We start from the raw sequence: 23,360 nt of genomic DNA, 5'->3' as shown, positions 1-23,360 counted from the left end.
TGTCACATGTAGCAGTTTACAACGTGTACTTCTCTATTCTGAAATCCCAAGACAGACGGGGCACATCAGACATGATGCCTCTATCATCACTAGGTCTCCTACTGATGGTCAATCATCTCAATCACAAATACAGTATGTCAATTCTCATTCTCTTAAAGGATTTAAACTTGTGCAAAACACTTCTCTCACATTAATAAACAGTGAAAAACTGATACATTTCCACTCAAATTCTAGGTTGCAGATGGCAAATTTCATATCTCACTATGACGTACCACCTAGCCAGTTGGCTAGCTAGGCACTAAGTATACAACACAGTACAGTTGTTTGATCTTAATTTGATCACTCTTTTGTTGATGAGAATTTCCCCGCACAGCAGGAAATGCAAACATGTCGTGTATTCAAGGTTTAAAAAGGCTTCTAAAGTTTGTCATGTCCACTTTAAAGTTGCCCTAACAAAAAAAGGTATCAACCCCTACATAAAATGTCCATTAATGATTATCCATATAATAATTCACATTTCCAGTTGCTGCAGGATTCTTTTCCTGCTGTAGTAAAATGTCTCATATTAAGATCCTACTACTGTAGGTATATTTCTCTATATCTGTAACTTTAGCATCACTTATTTCCCTGATACCTTTATTTCATTTATTTATCTTACCTTTATTTAACTAGGCAAGTCAGTTTAGAACAAATTCTTATTTTCAATGACGGCCTACTGTGGAACAGTGGGTTTAACTGCCTGTTCAAGGACAGAACGACAGATTTGTACCTTGTCAGCTCGGGGATATGAACTTGCAACCTTCTGGTTACTAGACCAACGCTCTAACCACTAGGCTACCCTGCCTACCTCTACTTGTTTATACATTCACTTAACATGTGTAATAAGACTTTTATGCACTTAAGGACATCTTTACTCACCTGAAACCACAAGACATACTGGGTAAATCCGACATGCTGCCTGTATCATCACTCGGTCTCCTTCAACTGATGGTCAATCATCTAAAACCCCTAAGACTGGTTTCCACTACTTACCATAGCCACAAATTCAAAATTGGCAAAAAATTAAAGACCAAAACTATTTTTGGTTTCCACAATTTTTTACGAGATGAATTTAAGGTTATGCATAAGGTTAGCAGTGTGGTTAAGGTTAGGATTAACATTTTAATAAGAGAAATTGAAGAAATGGGATGGGTTTATGACTTTGTGGCTCTGGTAACTAGTGACGACCCCTAAAACCTCTTAGCTGGCCTAACGGTGCCTGACAAGGCAGTACTCAGTAATAACCACAAAACCATCTCATATATTAAAATACTAGTCTGCTTTACAGTACCATGTGAATGAGCCACATGCCGAAAGTTATTACCCCAAAATAATAATAATAAAAAGGGAGTGTCTATTATTGTCTAATATTACAATCACTTAAATCACACAATCTCAATCTAGCATCAGATCATCTCATCCAAATAACCAGTGACGTAAAACTTAAGCCCCGGAGGAACTATTACTGCTATAAAAAGGGACAGACTACCGCATTTGGGGCCCAGCAGACTTCCTGAAATTCTACACATTTTACCATATGGCAGAGAGAAGAATATACTGTGTGAATTGCAGGAAATTAGCTCTTAAACTGCTGAATTTTCTCTTCGTATCTTTTCGCTCTTCGTAATAATAATTTTTGGGGGTTGGGGGCCCCTTGAAGGCCGGGGGCCCGGGGCTTGTGCCCGGTTGGTAATCTGGCCATGTCCATAGTATAAAGACAGATATATGTACCATTCATGTTTATGTAAGTTGCCAACAAGATGAATCACCAGATAACACCGATCCAAAGCTTATGTTAGTTTGGTTGCCAGATCCTGGTTGCCACGACAGCACCTGTTAATCTCTGTTAAGGCCAGCCTATTACCATTGCTTACAGCATCAGTTAGGAAACAGCCATGAGCCTGAGTGTGTCTGACACGTTTCTTCCAGATTACTATTGAACACTTCCATCTGTGTTCCACTGGTGAGGATCTTAAAGAAAGGCACTTTTCCTACTAGCTAACAAATACTTAGAGGGAAAATACACGATACGATTGTGATGTGTTGTTGTCTCACCTAGCCATTTTAAAGATTAACACACTCACTGTAAGTCGCTCTGGATAAGAGCCTCTGCTAAATGACTCAAATGTAAATGTGTTGTGCCAGAGTAGGTGAGAGAAGAGACACAATATACACTTGAAGTTAGCACTGCATTTCCACCCTCCAGGCTAACACACACATTACACAAGATAATTATCATGGGCTCTCCTAGTTGTTATGAGCAGGCTGAGTGGGGTAGGGTAGTACATTGAAATGCATGGGCAAGGATGTGTGGGTGTCCCTCTTCTCTCTCTCTGAATGTAATTATGCATCACACTGATTTAGAAGCATCTGGCCTGCTGCTAAGCGACAGTACATGCTGAATTATTACAGAGCATTGGCCTCTATCTTCTAGCATTACCTTTGCACTTGTAGGCCTTTAGGTGTTCAGTATCTACCAGAGCTGTCCTCATTTCCCTTACATATTAGTCATGAACTAACCTGGTTAAAGCCTGGTTAGCCTGCACAGGATTAAGTCTGGTTTAATCAGGATAGTACCTCACCATTTCACAGTTCAGAACTAAACACAAGTATTGTTAGTGTTTCACATTAGAAAAGAGACTAGATTATTTACAACTAGATTTGATTATTTTCTCCTAACATAACTGGTTGTAGTTCCTATGGCGATGCTGTTGAAATACACCTGGTAATGTATGGCTTTGATGCATTTTTTGGTGAATAACTGAGTTGAAGCCGAACAGATATCTGGGCGGCTAACAAACGGTCGGTCTCATATTGTTCTCTTCCTCAGATGTGTTTCTCCAACAGACATCTTATTTCACGTCTCCGCTGACATCTAGTGAAACTCCAGGGGAAGTTACAGTACAATGAGTCACGCTGCTGTTACGACCCCCCTGCAGGTACATGGTTCACCCAGCGAGTAGCAGGGGAAGTTACAGTACAATGAGTCACGCTGCTGCTACGACCCTCCTGCAGGTACATGGTTCACCCAGCGAGTAGCAGGTACATGGTTCACCCAGCGAGTAGCAGGTACATGGTTCACCCAGCGAGTAGCAGGTACATGGTTCACCCAGCGAGTAGCAGGTACATGGTTCACCCAGCGAGTAGCAGGTACATGGTTCACCCAGCGAGTAGCAGGTACATGGTTCACCCAGCGAGTAGCAGGGGAAGTTACAGTACAATGAGTCACGCTGCTGCTACGACCCCCCTGCAGGTACATGGTTCACCCAGCGAGTAGCAGGTACATGGTTCACCCAGCGAGTAGCAGGTACGTGGTTCACCCAGCGAGTAGCAGGGGAAGTTACAGTACAATGAGTCACGCTGCTGCTACGACCCCCCTGCAGGTACATGGTTCACCCAGCGAGTAGCAGGTACATGGTTCACCCAGCGAGTAGCAGGGGAAGTTACAGTACAATGAGTCACGCTGCTGTTACGACCCCCCTGCAGGTACATGGTTCACCCAGCGAGTAGCAGGTACATGGTTCACCCAGCGAGTAGCAGGTACATGGTTCACCCAGCGAGTAGCAGGGGAAGTTACAGTACAATGTGTCACGCTGCTGTTACGACCCCCCTGCAGGTACATGGTTCACCCAGCGAGTAGCAGGTACATGGTTCACCCAGCGAGTAGCAGGTACATGGTTCACCCAGCCAGTAGCAGGTACATGGTTCACCCAGCGAGTAGCAGGTACATGGTTCACCCAGCGAGTAGCAGGTACATGGTTCACCCAGCCAGTAGCAGGTACATGGTTCACCCAGCGAGTAGCAGGTACATGGTTCACCCAGGTAGCAGGTACATGGTTCACCCAGCCAGTAGCAGGTACATGGTTCACCCCGAGTAGCAGGTACATGGTTCACCCAGCGAGTAGCAGGTACATGGTTCACCCAGCGAGTAGCAGGTACATGGTTCACCCAGCGAGTAGCAGGTACATGGTTCACCCAGCGAGTAGCAGGGGAAGTTACAGTACAATGAGTCACGCTGCTGTTACGACCCCCCTGCAGGTACATGGTTCACCCAGCGAGTAGCAGGTACATGGTTCACCCAGCGAGTAGCAGGTACATGGTTCACCCAGCGAGTAGCAGGTACATGGTTCACCCAGCGAGTAGCAGGTACATGGTTCACCCAGCCAGTAGCAGGCACATGGTTCACCCAGCCAGTAGCAGGTACATGGTTCACCCAGCCAGTAGCAGGTACATAGTTCACCCAGCCAGTAGCAGGTACATGGTTCACCCAGCCAGTAGCAGGTACATGGTTCACCCAGCCAGTAGCAGGTACATGGTTCACCCAGCCAGTAGCAGGTACATAGTTCACCCAGCCAGTAGCAGGTACATAGTTCACCCAGCCAGTAGCAGGTACATGGTTCACCCAGCCAGTAGCAGGTACATGGTTCACCCAGCCAGTAGCAGGTACATGGTTCACCCAGCAAGTAGCAGGGGAAGGGGGTGCTGATCTAGGGTCTTCTGTTCAGCAATCTTAATTCATTATCAAGAAGGCCAAACTGATCTTAGATCAGGACTCTCTACTCAGACGCTTTATGAATACTGGCCCAGATCTACACCAGTGCCTAGGACGGTTGTGGTTTCTGGACAGGGCCTTTGATACTCAAGAACATATTGACTTGACATAGGTCTGGTAACTATACATTTTTGGATTCATAAATATAGCATCACAATTAACACACAAGACAACTTCATTTTTCAGAAATATATTTTAGAGTTTATGTCTGAGACAAAATGTCAAAAGCATATCGGTCCCAACAAGATATCATTTGTTACAATGGAATGGAAAGAAAACAAAAATAACTAACATTTACATATGTAAACCGAGAATAGCTCTTTTTAACCACAGTGGTTTTAAATACAACTGGCTTAAGTGGATAAGAGTCTGCAGAAAATTCGCTTCCCAATCAACCACATCTGGAGTGTTTTAAAGGATGTTTTAGCCATTGTCTACTTTTTGTGTCTGTCCCCAACACCCTAGAAACACTCTTAGGGGAGAGACAAGCAGTCTAGATGGATGTAATGCCACGTTCATGTGGTATCGGAAGTTCCTATTTCCAACTGAGAAGTTTCACTTGAGCGAACCTCCAAGTCGGAATTTCAAGTGGGAAACTCTGAAAATGTTGTTGCCCAGGTTGGTGAGTTATGTTTCACCACTGACCTTTGACCTTTTCAACCAAAAAATAACAAATCAGTTTGACAACTACGACCTCACCATATTGTCAATGTTCAGCAATCTAGCTAACTTTATTATTAGCAACCTTGATAAGCTAGCTAACTTTATTATTAGCAACCTTGATAAACTCGCTAACTTTATTATTAGCAACCTTGATAAGATAGCTAACTTTATTATTAGCAACCTTGATAAGATAGCTAACTTTATTATTAGCTAACTTTATTATTAGCAACCTTGATAAGCTAGCTAAAATCCTATTGGTTGAAGAATTTTTCTGACTTCAAAAGCACTTAAACACAATCATGTCGGACCTAATTGTTCCACTTCCCCATTTCCCATGAGCATGTGAAGCCAGCATAAATACACTCAGAGATTAGCCTAGCTAATCCATATTTCCTCTTACTCTAAACACAGTCAAGTCTATTGTCCATTATCTTGTTTAAGTGCTTGGTAATTTCCCTACAAAAACTGAGCATATAATTATTTTTAAAAAATCTAATGTGGAATTCATTTTGACAAGTCCTTTGTATCCTTAGTACACCAAAGAAGAAGAGACATTCACACTGGGTTTTCTGGGATAGGATTTAGTCCTCTAGTTTTCTTCTACTGTGCAAATCCAGTGTTACACAGACGTACAGCCAGACAGGCATGCGGACAGACAAACCATGCAGAGAATTAGAGGCCGTTAAAGAAATGTTTTTTAAAGGAACATACCAAACCCTGGGGCTCTGAAACTATTCATAGGAATGGTGAATCTGAGAGCAAACACAAAGCAAAACATAGAATGTTTACTAAATCATGAAAAGGAAACATGATACTACCAAAATTAGTGTAGGAACATTATTGAAAACTAAAAGGAGTTATTTACTAGGGATGAGAATAGTTTGAACTATAATGAGACCATGCCAACCCACTAATATCATGACTCCGGTTTCTTGACAACTCGACTAATGTAGCTACGACAGGAAGAAGTGATGTCACAACATTTTCTGAAGTCGAGGTATGCTAATGTAGAGTAACCATGGCAACACAGCAGTAACCATGGCAGGACAGCAGTAACCATGCTGTCAAATCAACAACAGTGTGTTATGGTGTCAAAAGTAACCTCGGTATGTCATTTTGGTTGGTCCCAATGGAGTCAAACGCGAAAGCAAAGTGTCTTTAAAATGCCCCATGCTAGTCTAGTCTAGCTACAGTGCAGCCAGGAACAATACAGTAGAAAAACAAATCAGTGTGTTCCCCTTTTTGTGTTCAGAGTGATGTGTGGAACAGAGACCACATACAGTGCTGCTGAGTGCAGGGGCTGTTCCAACCAGGGCCAGTTTAAAACAGTGCAGTCAACCTCAACCCCCCACATAAGGTTTTTAGAGTTATTTACTGGAGTGAGACCATCTTTGCCATAGCTATTCTCTTTCACAACGTCATAGCTCTCATGTAGGCTACGGATATAATATATTTCTAGGTTTTCCATGTAGAACCTCTCTGTAAACTGGATCATTCTGTAAGTAAATAGACAATTGCTGGAATCATGGTATAGGGTAGAAAGGCTGATCTCCATCCCAATGCATGATGAGGACACTAAGAGCGAGTGGCACATCAACTGTACAGAGTAACAACGCAAAAGGACAAATACACAAATATAAAAAGTATGTTCAAAACTAGAGATTTTCATACATGCCAAAAATAGAATTGTCACCCACTTGAGATCGTTGATTAAGAAAAAGTTGATGATGGTTTAGTCAATTGACGAGCTTGATGTGGAAATGATAGTTTCAAAGATGGCAAATTAACACTTGGCTTCACAATATGTTCAATTCAATATACATGACAAGATGTTCATAGTAACTATTAACTAAGGTAGTTGCCAAACAATACATTGGAATTCAATAATTATTTCACAAAAAGGTTGAGACATACATGTTTGATCCGTTAGCTCTCGAACAGTGTGCTTGGTATGAAAAGCCAGTAGTAATACTGTGTATGCCTGCTGTTACTAGTGGTACGAAAGAGCTGGATGCAAACTCGTGCTTTGGCTTTTTTTTTGCTCGACTAGTTCTTTTTGGATAACTTTCTAACCTTGCAACCGACAGGTCTTTCTGGTGAGACATGCTTTTTCTCCGTTAGCGATTGGTTATGTGATAAAGGGAAGCTACATAAGGCTAAATGCTAACCTTCAACAGTGCTTTACGAATCAACTGTTAGTTGAACGTTTCAAATGTTTGCTTGCAACTACCTTTTTGAAGCATTTTTACAGAAAAATATATCAATCCAAAGGTATAATGACCTCTAAAAGAGGCTGTGAGAGACAAACGCTGTCTACATCACAATCCTGGTAAACATGCTGAAAGATCATTTTTTCCACCATCCCGACCTCTGTCAAACAGGAAAATGTATTTCTCTCTCTCTCCCCTGGTCAGGATCATCATTTAAGGCAATCTTCATTTCTGACACAATCCTGAAATCCATCAGAGCTTCACAAAGGCACTCTCTCATTGGTGGACCATCACAGAACTACCAGCTGCATCAATAAGGCAAAGATCCAATAGCCTCATCATCTAATAACGGCAAAGGCCGCTTGCTCAACAGCCAACCACAGTCAAGTCTACTGTCCTCAGCCAATGACAGCCCGACAATTCTCCTTGGGGCTTTGTTGTCCTCCATCTCTCATCAGTAACTACCATCTCCATCAGTAGCATGTCCTCCATTTAGGGGGACAAAAGCAGGAGAGAAAATAAATGTCCACGCTGTGTGTGACAGCCGGACTTGTCCTGTCCTCTGTCTCCATATTTGGCCACGGGGGAGCTCTGTAAAGCAGCAGATCTTTCCCTTCAGGAGTAACACTTCCATTATCCGCCTCCACTCCGAGAACCCACTGCCTCGGTGCTGGGGTGTCTTCTGGGGCTGCCTCAGTCTGACTGGCAGAAACAAACGTCTCTTTAGAGTCACGGTGAGCTGACCACGCTGAGCTGCCTGGCTGCAGCGCTTTGTCACTTCGTCCTTCATATCGTATCCCCATTGACTCCCTACTCTGAAGCCCATCCCTCTCTCTCATTGGCAGAGGAGCTGCCAATCAAGGTGATAGGCACGGCGCGGAGGGACTAAATGAAAGGGACAGTCGAGACTCTCCAGAAGGTAGTCTTCCGAGCTGCAGAGGCCGACAGTCACGGTACGACGCCCTTATGCTTCCCCCGCTATAATGGTGCTTCCTCCTCCATGGGTTCCTCCTCCGACCTGCTAAGGGGAACAAGAGGAGAGAAAGGTGCGTTAGCAAAACGGGTGCATCTCAATAGAACTGGATGATAGAAGCTATGGTGACCTACCTCTGTTTGTTGGCCACAGAGAGAGAGGCCATGGCGCTGACAGTCTCAGCCTCCTCAGAGTCTCCTCTCTGAGCCTCCAGCACAGACAGGCCCAGCCTGGGGGAGCCACGCTGCATGGAGCTTACCAGGGATGGACGAGAGAGAGGGAGGGATGGATACCTGGAGAAAGAGGGATGGAGCGAGAGAGAGGGAGAGGGATGGATGGAGCGAGAGAGAGAGAGGGAGCGAGAGGGGGGAGGGATGGAGGGAGAGGGAGGGAGGGATGGAGCAAGAGGGAGAGAGAGGGAGGGATGGATGGAGCGAGAGGGAGAGGGGGATGGATGGAGAGAGAGAGAGAGAGGGGAGAGGGAGCGAGAGGGAGCGAGAGAGAGAGGGGAGAGGGAGCGAGAGGGAGCGAGAGAGAGAGGGGAGAGGGAGCGAGAGAGAGAGGGGAGAGGGAGCGAGAGAGAGAGGGAGAGAGAGAGAGAGGGGAGAGGGAGCGAGAGAGAGAGAGAGAGAGAGGGGAGAGGGAGCGAGAGAGAGAGGGGAGAGTGGGAAGGGAGGAGAGAGGGAACAATGTTAAAGGATCAGTATGTTAACTTCAGAAGCGAGCAGATTCATTACTTACCAACAACCGCTGCAAATCCCAATAAAACTTCATCACGCTTTGAAGTTTACATTCCTTGATTTGTCTAGCACTATCCTGTTTTGTGGGTCAGAGTGTAGTATTTATTTAGTTTCAGAGCACAAACATGTCTCACACTGGCTGTAGCCCAGGCCCAGGAAGGGGCAGGCCTGCCCGGGCAAGTCCGGGGGTTGCCTTGCAACACGTGCCTTGGAAGAAAGAGAATGTCTGCATAGCGCAACAAATTCCCATGATTCAATGCTAGGTTTGGCCTGAACAGCTAGTGCGATAGCTACAATTTGATTTCAGCTATAAAATAAAAAAAAGGAGCAGTATCTAACAAAATAATTAAATTACGGCATTCACTAATCATAAACTATTTACAGCACATCTAATAGAAATATGGGTAAATTTGTGGACAAAAAAATCTAGCTTACTCAACCTTTAAGACTGGAAATAAGTTGAGGGAGAACTTCCTGCCTCTTCAATCTCAGATAGGAAACTGTGCTTGTTACTCACTGTGTGTATCTATAACCTTCTCTATGGAGCACACAGCATTCTGGTTGGGTCTCTGCTCCAGAAGCGTCTGAGGGAGAGGGTCCAGCTGTGGACAACACAAAGCACCGTTTGAGAGTGTGTATCTGATAACTGGACACACATCATTCCATCTTCCCCATTCATCCATTCCCTCTCCTTTTCACTTCTTCACCAGACCACTATAAATGATCTAGTCTTTCTCCCTCCCTCACCTGGTTGCCCAGCAGAGCGGAGACGCAGGCCTCGGAAGCATCACAGATGGCCATGAGGTCATGACCTCCCTCCAATGCCAGCACCACGCGACCCTCCGCCAGGGTCATCAGCTGACGTGTCAGGTACCCAAAACCTGCAGGGGAGGGTGTGTGTGTGTGTGTGTGTGTGTGAAGGGAGGGGCAGAGAGAGGGATCATCAATACAGTGCATTCAGAAAGTATTCAGACCCCTTGACTTTTTCTACATTTTGTTACGTTACAGCCTTATTCTAAACTGGATTAAATAAATGTTTTTCCTCATCAATCTACACATAATACCTCACAATGACAAAACAAAAACAGGTTTTTGGAAATTTTGCAAATGTATTTAAAAAAAACGGAATATATCACATTTACATAAGTATTCAGACCCTTTACTCAGTACTTTGTTGAAGCACCTTTGGCAGCGATTACAGCCTTGATTCTTCTTGGGTATGACACTACAAGCCTGGCACACCTGTATTTGAGGAGTTTCTCCCATTTTTCTCTGCAGATTCTCTCAAGCTCTAAGGTTGGATGGGGAACGTCGCTGCACAGCTATTTTCAGGTCTCTCCAGAGATGTTCGATCTGGTTCAATTCCAGGCTCTGGCTGGTCCACTCAAGGACATTCAGTCCCAACGCTACTCCTATGTTGTCTTGGCTGTGTGCTTAAGGTCATTGTCCTGTTGGAAGCTGTACCTTTGGCCCAGTCTAAGGTCCTGATCACTCTGGAGCAGGTTTTCATCAAGGATCTCTCTGTACTTTGCTCCGTTCATCTTTCCCTAGATCCTGACTAGTCTCCCAGTCCCTGCCACTGAAAGTCATCCCCACAGCATGATGCTGCCACCAGCATGCTTCACCGTAGGGATGGTGCCAGGTTTCCTCCAGACATGACGCTTGGAATTCAGGCTAAACAGTTCAATCTTGGTTTAAATCAGACCAGAGAATCTTGTTTCTTATGGTCAGAGTCTTTAGGTGCCGTTTGGCAAACTCCAAGCGGTTTGGCCTTCTGGAAGGTTCTTCCATTTCCACAGACGAACTCTGGAGCTCTGTCAGTGTGACCATAGGGTTCTTGGTCACCTCCCTGCCCAAGGCCCTTCTCCCCCGATTGCCCAGTTTGGCCAGGCAACCAGCTCTAGGAAGATTCTTGGGGGCTTGTTTTTTGCTCTGACATGCACTGTCAACTGTGGGACCTTATATAGACACGGTGTGTGCCTTTACAAACCATGTCCAATCAATGGTGATCAATGGAAACAGGATGCACCTGAGCAAAATGTTTTGTCTCATAGCAAAGGCTCTGAATACTTATGTAAATAAGGTACTTGTTTTGGTTTTTTTTTGGATACATTTGCAAAATGTTTATGTCATTATGTGGTATTGTGTGTAGATTGATAAAACATTTTTTATTGAATCCATTTTATAATAAGGCTGTAACGCAACAAAATGTGGAACAAGTCAAGGGGTCTGAATACTTCCAGAATACACTGTATACCACAGCAGCAAAGAACACAGTGCATGACACTAGTATGTGGAAACCCCTTTAAATGAGTGGTGTCCACATCTCCTGTCTGTCATGTTGTGTGTCTGGACCTCAGGCATCAGCTAACAAAATAACAGATCCAGACATCATTGCACCAGTGCTACTTTACACATAAACGTACATTTGGAGGTGAGGGTGTAACCGCCTAGGGGAGGAGGGTGACCCTCGACAGCGTCGAAGCCTGAGGACACCAGCACCACGTCAGGAGCAAATTCATTAGCTATGGGCATCACCACAGACCTAGGGAGAGGGAAAGAGGGGGGGGGGGAGAGTTGGTCAGTTTCGCAACTTCAGTGCATGTGTGTTTTTTGATATTTGGTATTTTATTAGAATCATTATCTGTTGTGAAAGCAGCAGCTCCTCTTCCTGAGGTCCACACAGAACATGAAACATAACACAATACACACCATTAATAGACAAGAACAGATCAAGGACAGAACGACATCAATACATACTGTACACACAGCGCCTACACATCAATACATACTGTACACACGCCGCCTACACACCAATACATACTGTACACACGCCGCCTACACATCAATACATACTGTACACACAGCGCCTACACACCAATACATACTGTACACACAGCGCCTACACACCAATACATACTGTACACACAGCGCCTACACACCAATACATACTGTACACACAGCGCCTACACACCCATATACACACATACACACCAATACATACTGTACACAGCGCCTACACACCAATACATACTGTACACACAGCGCCTACACACCAATACATACTGTACACACAGCGTACACACAGCGCGCCTACACACCAATACATACTGTACACACAGCGCCTACACACCAATACATACTGTACACACAGCGCCTACACACCAATACATACTGTACACACAGCGCCTACACACCAATACATACTGTACACACAGCGCCTACACACCAATACATACTGTACACACAGCGCCTACACACCAATACATACTGTACACACAGCGCCTACACACCAATACATACTGTACACACAGCGCCTACACACCAATACATACTGTACACACAGCGCCTACACACCAATACATACAGCGCCTACACACCAATGCATACTGTACACACAGCGCCTACACACCAATACATACTGTACACACAGCGCCTACACACCAATGCATACTGTACACACAGCGCCTACACACCAATGCATACTGTACACACAGCGCCTACACACCAATACATACTGTACACACAGCGCCTACACACCAATACATACTGTACACACAGCGCCTACACACCAATACATACTGTACACACAGCGCCTACACACCAATACATACTGTAAACACAGGGCCTACAGATCAATACATACTGTAAACACAGGGCCTACAGATCAATACATACTGTAAACACAGGGCCTACACACCAATACATACTGTACACACAGCGCCTACACACCAATACATACTGTAAACACAGGGCCTACAGATCAATACATACTGTACACACACAGCCTACACACCAATACATACTGTAAACACAGGGCCTACAGATCAATACATACTGTAAACACAGGGCCTACAGATCAATACATACTGTAAACACAAACTATCTAGGTCAAATAGGGGAGAGGATGGTGCCATGAGGTGTTGCTGTATTTTGAAACCAGGTTTCCTGTTTATTTGAACAATATGAGATGGAAGGGAGTTCCATGCAATAATGGCTCGATATAATACTGTACGCTTTCCTGAATTTGCGGACTGTGAAAAGCATGTCTGGAGGGGTAAGTGTTGTGTGTTACCTGAAGGCTGCCAGGTACTCTGCATCTCCCATAGGTGGCTCCAGCCCCCCAGTGAAGGCCATGTTAACGTTAAAACCTACTCCTGGACCACTGCCCACCTGACAGAGAAAGGATGGGAGGAATAGCCATGAGAACACACAAACACACACACACACGTTCCCATGAGATGTGTTACCATTACCTCGTCGGGTGCTCCGCTGCCAGGGAAGAAGTTTCCATCGTCGTATCGATGGAGAGACAGGTACAGCACGTTGGGGTCGTCGTAAAATGCCTGCTGGGTCCCGTTGCCATGGTGAACATCCTGATGGACAGCCAATCAGATGACCATTGTCCAATTTCTTCTTCTTCTTACATCCAATGGTAATTCTACAGTCATTTACAAAACCCACTTTCTCTTTAAAAGGTCAGGTGAAGGACCAGCACAAACTCACCCAGTCTACTATGAGGATCTTGCAGACGTTGAGCCTCTGTTGGAGCAGCCGGGCTGCGATGGCTACTGAGTTAAAGTAGCAGAAGCCCATGGGAGTGCTCTCTTCTGCATGGTGTCCAGGGGGTCGAACCACAGCAAAGCCGTTCTGGGAAACAGATGCAACAACTACATTACCCACAACTCCAGCCATGAGGGGGAGAGATTGAGTGCATTCTTTGTGAAGGGGGGAAAAAAGTGTAGAGACCTAACCTTAAAGGAGGGGTAGAGGGATGAAAAGGAGAAGAGGGTAGAGAGACCTAACCTTAAAGGAGGGGTAGAGGGATGAAAAGGAGAAGAGGGTAGAGAGACCTAACCTTAATGGAGGGATGAAAAGGAGAAGAGGAGGGTAGAGAGACCTAACCTTAATGGAGGGATGAAAAGGAGAAGAGGAGGGTAGAGAGACCTAACCTTAATGGAGGGATAGAGGGATGAAAAGGAGAAGAGGAGGGTAGAGAGACCTAACCTTAATGGAGGGATAGAGGGATGAAAAGGAGAAGAGGGTAGAGAGACCTAACCTTAATGGAGGGATAGAGGGATGAAAAGGAGAAGAGGAGGGTAGAGAGACCTAACCTTAATGGAGGGATAGAGGGATGAAAAGGAGAAGAGGGTAGAGAGACCTAACCTTAATGGAGGGGTAGAGGGATGAAAAGGAGAGGAGGGTAGAGAGACCTAACCTTAATGGAGGGATAGAGGGATGAAAAGGAGAAGAGGAGGGTAGAGAGACCTAACCTTAATGGAGGGGTAGAGGGATGAAACGGAGAAGAGGGTAGAGAGACCTAACCTTAATGGAGGGATAGAGGGATGAAAAGGAGAAGAGGGTAGAGAGACCTAACCTTAATGGAGGGGTAGAGGGATGAAAAGGAGAAGAGGAGGGTAGAGAGACCTAACCTTAATGGAGGGATAGAGGGATGAAAAGGAGAAGAGGGTAGAGAGACCTAACCTTAATGGAGGGATAGAGGGATGAAAAGGAGAAGAGGGTAGAGAGACCTAACCTTAATGGAGGGGTAGAGGGATGAAAAGGAGAGGAGGGTAGAGAGACCTAACCTTAATGGAGGGATAGAGGGATGAAAAGGAGAAGAGGAGGGTAGAGAGACCTAACCTTAATGGAGGGGTAGAGGGATGAAAAGGAGAAGAGGGTAGAGAGACCTAACCTTAATGGAGGGGTAGAGGGATGAAAAGGAGAAGAGGGTAGAGAGACCTCACCTTAATGGAGGGATGAAAAGGAGAAGAGGGTAGAGAGACCTAACCTTAATGGAGGGATAGAGGGATGAAAAGGAGAAGAGGAGGGTAGAGAGGACTCACCTTCAGTTCACCAGTGGCCACTTTGAACACCAGCTCCACCACAGAACCCACAGCCAGACGAACTGCAGTAGAGGAATGGACCTCGTTCCAGATGGTGTCACTGTCCACCTGCAATCATCATCATCGTCACAGTTAAAGGGGCACTTTGGGATGTTGGCAATGCAGCCCTTTATCTACTTGCCCAGAGTCAGACGAACTTGTGGAGACCATTTTTATGTCTGCGTGCAGTTTGAAAGGAGTTGCTAACTAGCATAAGCATAATGACTGGACGTCTGTGGTAACAGCTTGCATGTGATCATAAGATAGCGTGATAGCTGTTACCATAGACGTCCATTAGTTGTGCTAACACCAGTTAGCACTGACTCGTAAAACTACCTCTAACTTCCTTCATACTGGACACAGAGACATACACATTGTATCCACGAGCCACGTGTTCATTTGACTTTGGTGAAGTAGATAAATGGGTTCATTGCCAAAATATAAAACGGGGTTAATGATTTGACCATTGAGGAGGAGGAAAACGAAGATGAGGAAGAGAAATAGGAGCAGGCAGAGGAGAAAAGAGGAGGAGAAAGATGGTTGAGGAGAAGAAAGGAGGAGGAGGAGGATGAAGAGGAAGACTCACCCCCACTCCTCCACATGGTAATCTGACCAACATGGGCGTGACTGAACAGTCTAGTTTCTGTCGGAGGGGGTTGGTTCCATACAGCAGGACGTGGGCTTCAGAGTGGACTGTCTGGAGCTCCTCCAGAGTGGCCTTCCTACCACGGATACACTACACACACACACACACAAAATGGATTCTCTGCGTTTAAGTGAATCACAAATGACAAAGTACATGGAAAGGATAAGCAATGATGTATGTTTATGCATCAGTTGGTAACTCCTAGCAACAGAAATTCATTAAATTCACACTTGTTTGAAGACTACAAATATAATTTAAAATGATTCTATAACAGAGAATAGCAAAGAGAAGGATGGTTGAAGGCTTTAGAATGTACCTCACACTGTCCCCTAAGTCCTGTCTCCTGTAGTCTGGACCAGATGCTCTGGACGCGCCCGGCGTGCTCCGGATGGGTGTGTGTGTTCCCGCACATACACTGGTGCTTTTGCATCAGAGAGTCATACACCAACCCTGCAGGTAGAACCCAGGACATTAGCACTAACACACGCATTGTAATGAACACACGCATATTACCACTGACAGACACTGACAGACACTGACAGACACTGACAGACACACACACACACACACACACACACACAAACTGACAGAGCAAAATAAGGAGGGATAAAGGAGCGACAAACAAAGAGAAATATATAAAAATTAATCTACATCTGCATTGCTTGCCGTTTTAGGTTTTAAGCTGGGCTTCTGTACAGCACTTGGTGACATCTGCTGATGGAAAAGGGCTTTACAAATACATTTGATTGATATAAAAGAGAAGAGCATTACTACTAACCTGTGGTGAAGCGAGGTTTGGTGGGAGGCTCAGGAGGCGGGACAGAGATGGGGAAGGAGGAAGCGGAGGCCGGAGACGATTGGGCCCTGGAGAGGGGGCGGTGACCTGGGAAGGTGATTGACAGACCAGCTGCCTCCATGGAAGCCTGATAGTTTCTCAGCTGGTGGATTCTCTGCTGCTCCAACAACATGGCCTGCTGCTCAGAGAGAGGAAAGAGGTGGACGAGGGGGGGAGGAGGAGAGAGGAGAGAGGAGAGAAGGAGAGAGAGGGGAGGGGAAAGAAGGAGAGAGAGAAAGAGAGAAGAACAGGGGAAAGAGAAAGAAGGGACAGAGAACAACATTGCATGATAGCAACAGACACAACCACCGATGGCTATTGTGACATCACCTGCTCTTTATAATGTATTTCCAACATTTGGCCACACGGTGGCAGTCAAGCTACGTGAGGTGAACCAAAACACATGACATCTATCTGCAGCAGAGGAAGTGGATTTAAAAGATGCATGGTTTCCTCTCATTAAAGAAGGACTCTGTGTCATAAACATAGCATCCTGGGACAGGAAATAGCATATTATAGCCCAAGTGAATCATTCAATAAACACAACTACTGATAAACAAGATCATTGTGTGTGTGTGTGTGTGTGTGTGTGTGTGTGTGTGTGTGTGTGTGTGTGTGTGTGTGTGTGTGTGTGTGTGTGTGTGTGAGAACCCCAAATGTGCATTGTCAAAGTCATGGAAATGCAGTCATTTAAGATATATACTTGTTTGCGAGTGAATTTACTTACCATATGTCGGTTTCAACATATTTGGGGGCCAAGAAGAAGCCGGAAAGTTACCACCATTTCATGAGAACTACAACTCCTACCAGGTGTTCACAATATTCTTCTTTTCAGGACAAAGACTGAGCAGGTGAATCCAGGTGAAAGCTGTGATCCCTTATTGATGTCACTTGTTAAATCCACTTCAGTGTGTAGACGAAGTGGCAGAGAACAGTTAAATAAGGATGTTTAAGCCTGGGAGACATGGATTCTGTATGTGTGCAATTCAGGGTGAATGGACAAGACAGCACCGGTTTGTGTCAAGAACTGCAACGCTGCTGGGTTTTTCACGCTCAACAGTTTCCCGTGCGTATCAAGAATGGTTCACCACTCAAAGGACATCCAGCCAACTTGACACAACTGTGGAAAGCATTGGAGTCAATGATAAATTGATGATAATCTTGAAACCTATTCAAAAGACATGACCCTGGAAATAGGATGACATCACTAGCACATCCTATTGACCTGTGGTAGCTCCCTCTCTCACACTCACTCCTCCTACCTGTCTGAACAGCAATTCCTGCTGCATGTCCTCCTCCTGGTTCTCTTGGGGGTCTGGGGGCTCTTGTTTGATGGCAATCCCACACGGAAAGCCTCCGTCCTGGGGAGAGAGGGCCTGGTGCTCCCTCAGCTCTTCCTCGGTCTCCTCCGGGTGACTCTGGTGCTGCCGGGTCCCTGTGGGCTCACTGGGCTTGCCCATCATCTAAGGAGAGGGTATGGGTCAGTCCATCGTCTAGTCATTGATGATATGCAGTACAGTAGTAATACAGTAGTAATACAGTAGTAATACAGTAGTTACTGCAGTTGTTACAACAGTAGTAGTATAGGAGTTCTATAGTGAAAGATGTAGCTTTACTAAGACGTGGCGGTCAACATTTTAACATTGAGGTGTGTGTGTGTGTGTGTGTGTGTGTGTGTGTGTGTGTGTGTGTGTGTGTGTGTGTGTGTGTGTGTGTGTGTGTGTGTGTCAGTGGAAGCTGCTAGAAGCTGTCCACAAAGCAGTGCACTGAGCTCCACATCTCCTATCCACACATAGTGGCCATGAATAGGAAACCTGATCACTATGTAATAACGGCTGTGAGCGGGATCAGGGGTCCACGGAGACAGGGGTCCATTGGCCCCAGAGACTCCAGTGTGTAGGTTCTCATACACTATGAACGGTCAATGGGAAACCTCTGAGCACTAGTTGAAAAACTCCCTAGACACTCCAGTGTGTAGGTTCTCATACACTATGAACGGTCAATGGGAAACCTCTGAGCACTAGTTGAAAAACTCCCTAGACACTCCAGTGTGTAGGTTCTCATACACTATGAACGGTCAATGGGAAACCTCTGAGCACTAGTTGAAAAACTCCCTAGAGACTCCAGTGTGTAGGTTCTCATACACTATGAACGGTCAATGGGAAACCTCTGAGCACTAGTTGAAAAACCAAATGAAGCTTGTTAGAGGGAAAGAAAAGGAGGGATGAGAGAAAGGAAAGAGAGGGGAGATGATGTGTGTGCCAGGGAAAGGAATCATCCCACTCTGTACAGGGGAACATCTCTTGGCAGTATTCCTGTGTGTATACAATGGGGCAGAAATAATGATTGGTATTTTAAGCATTCATCAGTGTCGGTCAGTTAATAGGCCTACTTGGAAATGTCTCGTGTGCTACTTTGTTTTGATCCATATTAGTGTACACTTATCTAAGTCATTCAACACAAGTGCACTGCAAAATGTCTGCACTACAAAAAGTCTTCCAGATACAACTATTCAGGTGAAATTGAAACACAGCGTTGTATTTTACTCCGGTCTAATGTGTGTGTGTGTGTGTGTGTGTGTGTGTGTGTGTGTGTGTGTGTGTGTGTGTGTGTGTGTGTGTGTGTGTGTGTGTGTGTGTGTGTGTGTGTGTGTGTGTTAAACAGAAGTCCTCACAAGAGTAGTAACATGTTTTTGGGTTCCACATAAAGTCATATTATTTTTCTCGGGGGTTTAGGGTTAAAGTTAGAATTAGGTTTAGGAGCTCAGCTTAGTTTTTCAGGTTAGGGTATAGGTTAGGGAAAATAAGATTTTGAATGGGACTGAATGGTGTGTCCCCACAAGGTTAGTTGTACAACATTGTGTGTGTGTGTGTGTGTGTTATTGGCAGGCCTGTCAGCCCTCGGGGCCTGTGGCAGGGTGCCAGAGGAACAGCGTTGCCGTCAGAACCCTCACCAGCTACCTCATCCTCCTCCACAAACAAGCTGCTCTTTTCCCTTCTTCACGCCCCCGGACCTTATTTTTCCTTCCCTGCCGGGTGATGTGATCTCTCTCTCTCTCCCCTCTCTCTATGGGAAGCACTGAAAGTTCCAACACATGAAATGTTGGGATTTTTCATTACTTCTCTGTTCATAGTTTGTGCTCTTTCCTACTTGTGAGGCAGCACTCATGTGACGTCAAGGGGGGTTTCCAAGGGGAACGTTCCGTTTCATTGTAAACAGACCCCGTTGTTAACGAGGTACTATACATCCTGAAATGGTCTTTTTAAGTAGCGATGAGAGAAATATACCTGAATCACGTGGGCCCACTCCCTCTCTCCCCATTGACTACGGCGGCACCCCAAAGTGGCTCCCTATTCCCCATATAGTGCGCTGAAAGTAGCGCACTACATAGTGCATAGGGTGCCATTTCAGAAAAGAGCCTTCTAGGTTGTTTTTTAAATGTATTTTTCTCCCCAAATTTGTGGTATCCAATTGGTATCCAATTGGTAGTTACAGTCTTGTCTCATCGCTGCAACTCCCGTTTGGACTCGGGAGAGGCGAAGGTTGAGAGCCGCGCGTCCTGAAACACGACCCAACCAAGCCGCACTGCTTCTTGACACAACACCCACTTAACCCGGAAGCCAACCACACCAACGTGTCGGAGGAAACACCGTACACCTGGCGACTGTGTCTGTCTGCACTGTGCTCAGGCCCGCCACAGGAGTCGCTAGAGCGCGATGGGACAAGGACATCCCGGCCGGCCAAACCCTCCCCTAACCCGGACAATGCTGGGCCAATTGTGCGTCGCCCCATTGGTGTCCCGGTCGCGGCCGGCTGCGACAGAGCCTGGACTCGAACCAGGACCTCTAGAGGCACAGCGATGCAGTGCACCACTTGGGAGGCTGTGCTTTCTGTAACAATAGATGAATAATGCACCCTGTACAGACTACACCACCTAATACCCTGTGATCAAGTCATACTGATAGACTTTTACCATCTGGCCCTTCAAAGCTCTGACAGATTACTTTCATATACAGTATTAGATCTACTCTGGTCAGAGATAAAACACTAAGACCAACTGAACAGAACATTTGATTGAATGTTGAGAAACGTACAGTAGTTAAACGGTGCTCTTTACTGTTTGTCTGTGGGGATGTCACCTAAGGGCATGAAAACTATGAATACAAAAGAGAATCCCTTGTTTCATAGAGAGAGAGAGAACACATCAAACCAAACAGCGCTCAGCAAAACACAGCTACCTAGTTCCTGAATGACCATATCTGGCAGTGAGTTCCGCTTTGTGTCCATGGCGGTGTGGAGCTACAGTCTGTCCTTAGCAACTGTCACACACATGGACATTTCTTCTTGTCTTTATTGTACCTGTGGGAGGATAATTAACAAACAGACATACATACCCTCCAGCATACCCTCCCCAGCTCAAACCCACCCTCTCTCCCTCCTCCTCTTCCTCACCCCCCCCAGCACTCCTCCTCTTCCTCCCTCCCTCCCCACTGCTCAAACCCACCCTCTCCTCCCTCCTCACCCCCTCTTCCTCACCACCCCCCCTCAGCACTCCTCCTCTTCCTCACCCCCTCACCGCTCCTCCTCTACCTCACCCCCCTCACCGCTCTCTCCCTCTACCTCACCCCCTCAGCACTCCTCCTCTTCCTCACCCCCCCCTCACCGCTCCTCCTCTACCTCACCCCCTCACCGCTCCTCCTCCTCACCGCTCCTCCTCTACCTCACCCCCTCAGCACTCCTCCTCTTCCTCACCCCCTCACCGCTCCTCCTCTACCTCACCCCCTCACCCTCCTCCTCTACCTCACCCCCTCACCCCCCCTCTACCTTGCCCCCTCCCCATCACCGCTCCTCTCCTCACCCCCCTCACCGCTCCTCCTCTACCTCACCCCCTCACCGCTCCTCCTCTACCTTCACCCCTCCCCACCCACCTTGCCCCCCCCATCACCGCTCCTCCTCTTCCTCACCCCCTCCCCGCTCCTCCTCCTCTCACCGCTCCCTTCCTCGCCCCCCTCACCACTCCTCCTCTACCTTGCCCCCCCACCGCTCCTCCTCTTCCTCACCCCCCTCCCCGCTCCTCCTCTACCTTGCCCCCCCTCACCGCTCCTCCTCTTCCCCCCCCCTCCCCGCTCCTCCTCCTTACCTTGCCCCCCCCACCGCTCCTCCTCTTCCTCACCCCCCTCACAACTCCTCCTCTACCTTGCCCCCCCTCACCGCTCCTCCTCTTCCTTGCCCCCCTCACCCTCCTCCTCTACCTTGCCCCCCTCCCCACTCCTCCTCTACCTTGTTGATGTGTAGCTGCTGGAACTGCTGTTTGTGTTTCTCCAGGAACTGTTGGTGTTGCTGTTGGACCACCAGCTGCTGCAGGGCCTGGGCCTGGGCGTTCTGCTGGGGCAGTGGGGCCGACTGGGTCCGACCCAGGGGACGGTGCTGCCCACGCAGCATGTGGATGGAGGGAGACTGGAGGGCGTCCACACCTGGGTTGGGAATACACACACGAGGGTATGGTTATAGCCATGGATACACACGCCCGAATCCACACAAACACACTGGTCCCAGGACAAGAAATATCTGCAGTAAAAATGGCTCTGTTAATCACACAGAGAACAGTGGAATGGAGCTTAATAAGAGCACAGTACAACAAGCCTGGCAGAAGAACCTTCTCTAGTCTGCCAAAAAAGGAGCCCCCAATCACTTCCAAGGCTGTGCGTGTCACCAGTCATTTACTCCACTGTCAGCTGAAAATAGCACTGGGAAAGTGAGTCAATGGATGTGTTCCTTCAACACCGGTGGGCACAGTGTTCTCTCTCTCTCATTGACCCTGCTTAACAGAAGATGAAAGGAAGTCTGTCAACAGAAGGAAGGGGGGGGACTGTTATCTGTTAGGAAAGCACACAGTGTACTGGGACACTGTGTGTGTGTTCTCCACCAAAGTACCATTCTACTGCTGTACCCACCTGCCAGTAGGGGCCCATGCGCGCCAGTCTGTTCCAGCAGGACCAAGTGCTGCAGTAGTGGGCCGTGCCCCCCTGCGCCCCCTCCGTCAGCCAGGTAGGTGGCTAGGGGGGCACCGCCTAGGTAGGGGGGGCTGAGGGAGAGGGCCGAATGTTGATCCCCATCCTGCTGGGCAGAGGTCACCTGGAGAATGGGGTCAGTATAGAAGTGTTTTATATAGAACTGTTGGGATACATCTATATGTTAAATTGACATTGGTTTGATGCTTCCATTGTCTTTACTGGTTTCATACCACTAGCTTTAGGAAGACTGAGGTACACATTACAAGCCTGTTGTCGTTGCTATTTGTAAACAGATTTATTTTGGCAATATTGTGATTTGTGAATTCATCTTTAAGGGGTGGTTCCCCCCAAAAACACAAGGTCACATGAGATGGAGACAGACAGGGAGAAAAAAAGAAATAAAGAGGGAATTAGCATTAGATAAACAAATAAAAGTATGGCAACTTTTCTTTATCTGTGTAAGGTGTTGCAGGTAAGAACGCCTGTACTTATATGCTGCTCAAAAAAATAAAGGGAACACTTAAACAACACAATGTAACTCCAAGTCAGTCACACAATCAAACTGTCCACTTAGGAAGCAAAACTGATTGACAATAGATGTCACATACTGTTGTGCAAATGGAATAGACAACAGGTGGAAATTATAGGCAATTAGCAAGACACCCCCAATAAAGGAGTGGTTCTGCAGGTGGTGACCACAGACCACTTCTCAGTTCCTATGCTTCCTGGCTGATGTTTTGGTCACTTTTGAATGCTGGCGGTGCTTTCACTCTAGTGGTAGCATGAGACGCAGTCTACAACCC

General features: G+C 46.5%; 1 protein-coding gene and 2 long non-coding RNA genes across 5 annotated transcripts in view; all 3 read right to left on the bottom strand.

Annotated features, from left to right (window-relative positions):
* Nucleotides 1–4,765: 4,765 nt before the first annotated feature.
* On the bottom strand, nucleotides 4,766–8,692 carry LOC127916750 (uncharacterized). Its single transcript, XR_008095804.1, has 2 exons — nucleotides 8,572–8,692; nucleotides 4,766–8,485 (listed from the first exon to the last, which is right to left on the bottom strand). It is a non-coding gene; the product is annotated as an uncharacterized LOC127916750 (long non-coding RNA).
* Nucleotides 8,693–8,999: 307 nt separating this feature from the next.
* The window catches only part of LOC118363211 (histone deacetylase 4-like), a 64,947-nt gene continuing 50,586 nt past the window's right edge, over nucleotides 9,000–23,360 (bottom strand). For all 3 annotated transcript variants that reach the window (XM_052499736.1, XM_052499738.1, XM_052499739.1), the window contains 13 exons: nucleotides 22,498–22,678; nucleotides 21,824–22,017; nucleotides 17,806–18,006; nucleotides 16,487–16,682; nucleotides 16,025–16,158; nucleotides 15,649–15,798; nucleotides 15,024–15,131; nucleotides 13,684–13,827; nucleotides 13,434–13,553; nucleotides 13,253–13,350; nucleotides 11,604–11,722; nucleotides 9,925–10,058; nucleotides 9,000–9,779 (listed from right to left, as the gene is read on the bottom strand). In XM_052499736.1, the coding sequence (XP_052355696.1) occupies nucleotides 9,687–9,779; nucleotides 9,925–10,058; nucleotides 11,604–11,722; nucleotides 13,253–13,350; nucleotides 13,434–13,553; nucleotides 13,684–13,827; nucleotides 15,024–15,131; nucleotides 15,649–15,798; nucleotides 16,025–16,158; nucleotides 16,487–16,682; nucleotides 17,806–18,006; nucleotides 21,824–22,017; nucleotides 22,498–22,678 (1,872 nt within the window). In that variant the 3' untranslated portion in view covers nucleotides 9,000–9,686. The remainder of the gene's footprint in view (nucleotides 9,780–9,924; nucleotides 10,059–11,603; nucleotides 11,723–13,252; nucleotides 13,351–13,433; nucleotides 13,554–13,683; nucleotides 13,828–15,023; nucleotides 15,132–15,648; nucleotides 15,799–16,024; nucleotides 16,159–16,486; nucleotides 16,683–17,805; nucleotides 18,007–21,823; nucleotides 22,018–22,497; nucleotides 22,679–23,360) is intronic.
* On the bottom strand, nucleotides 13,834–14,978 carry LOC127916751 (uncharacterized). The gene is made up of 3 exons (XR_008095805.1): nucleotides 14,610–14,978; nucleotides 14,185–14,343; nucleotides 13,834–14,035 (listed from the first exon to the last, which is right to left on the bottom strand). It is a non-coding gene; the product is annotated as an uncharacterized LOC127916751 (long non-coding RNA).

The sequence above is a fragment of the Oncorhynchus keta genome, chromosome 37 (genome assembly GCF_023373465.1).
Source record: "Oncorhynchus keta strain PuntledgeMale-10-30-2019 chromosome 37, Oket_V2, whole genome shotgun sequence".
Lineage (NCBI taxonomy): Eukaryota > Metazoa > Chordata > Actinopteri > Salmoniformes > Salmonidae > Oncorhynchus > Oncorhynchus keta.
Note: the sequence above shows the minus strand (reverse complement) of the source record. Positions and strands in the feature narration are given on the sequence as shown.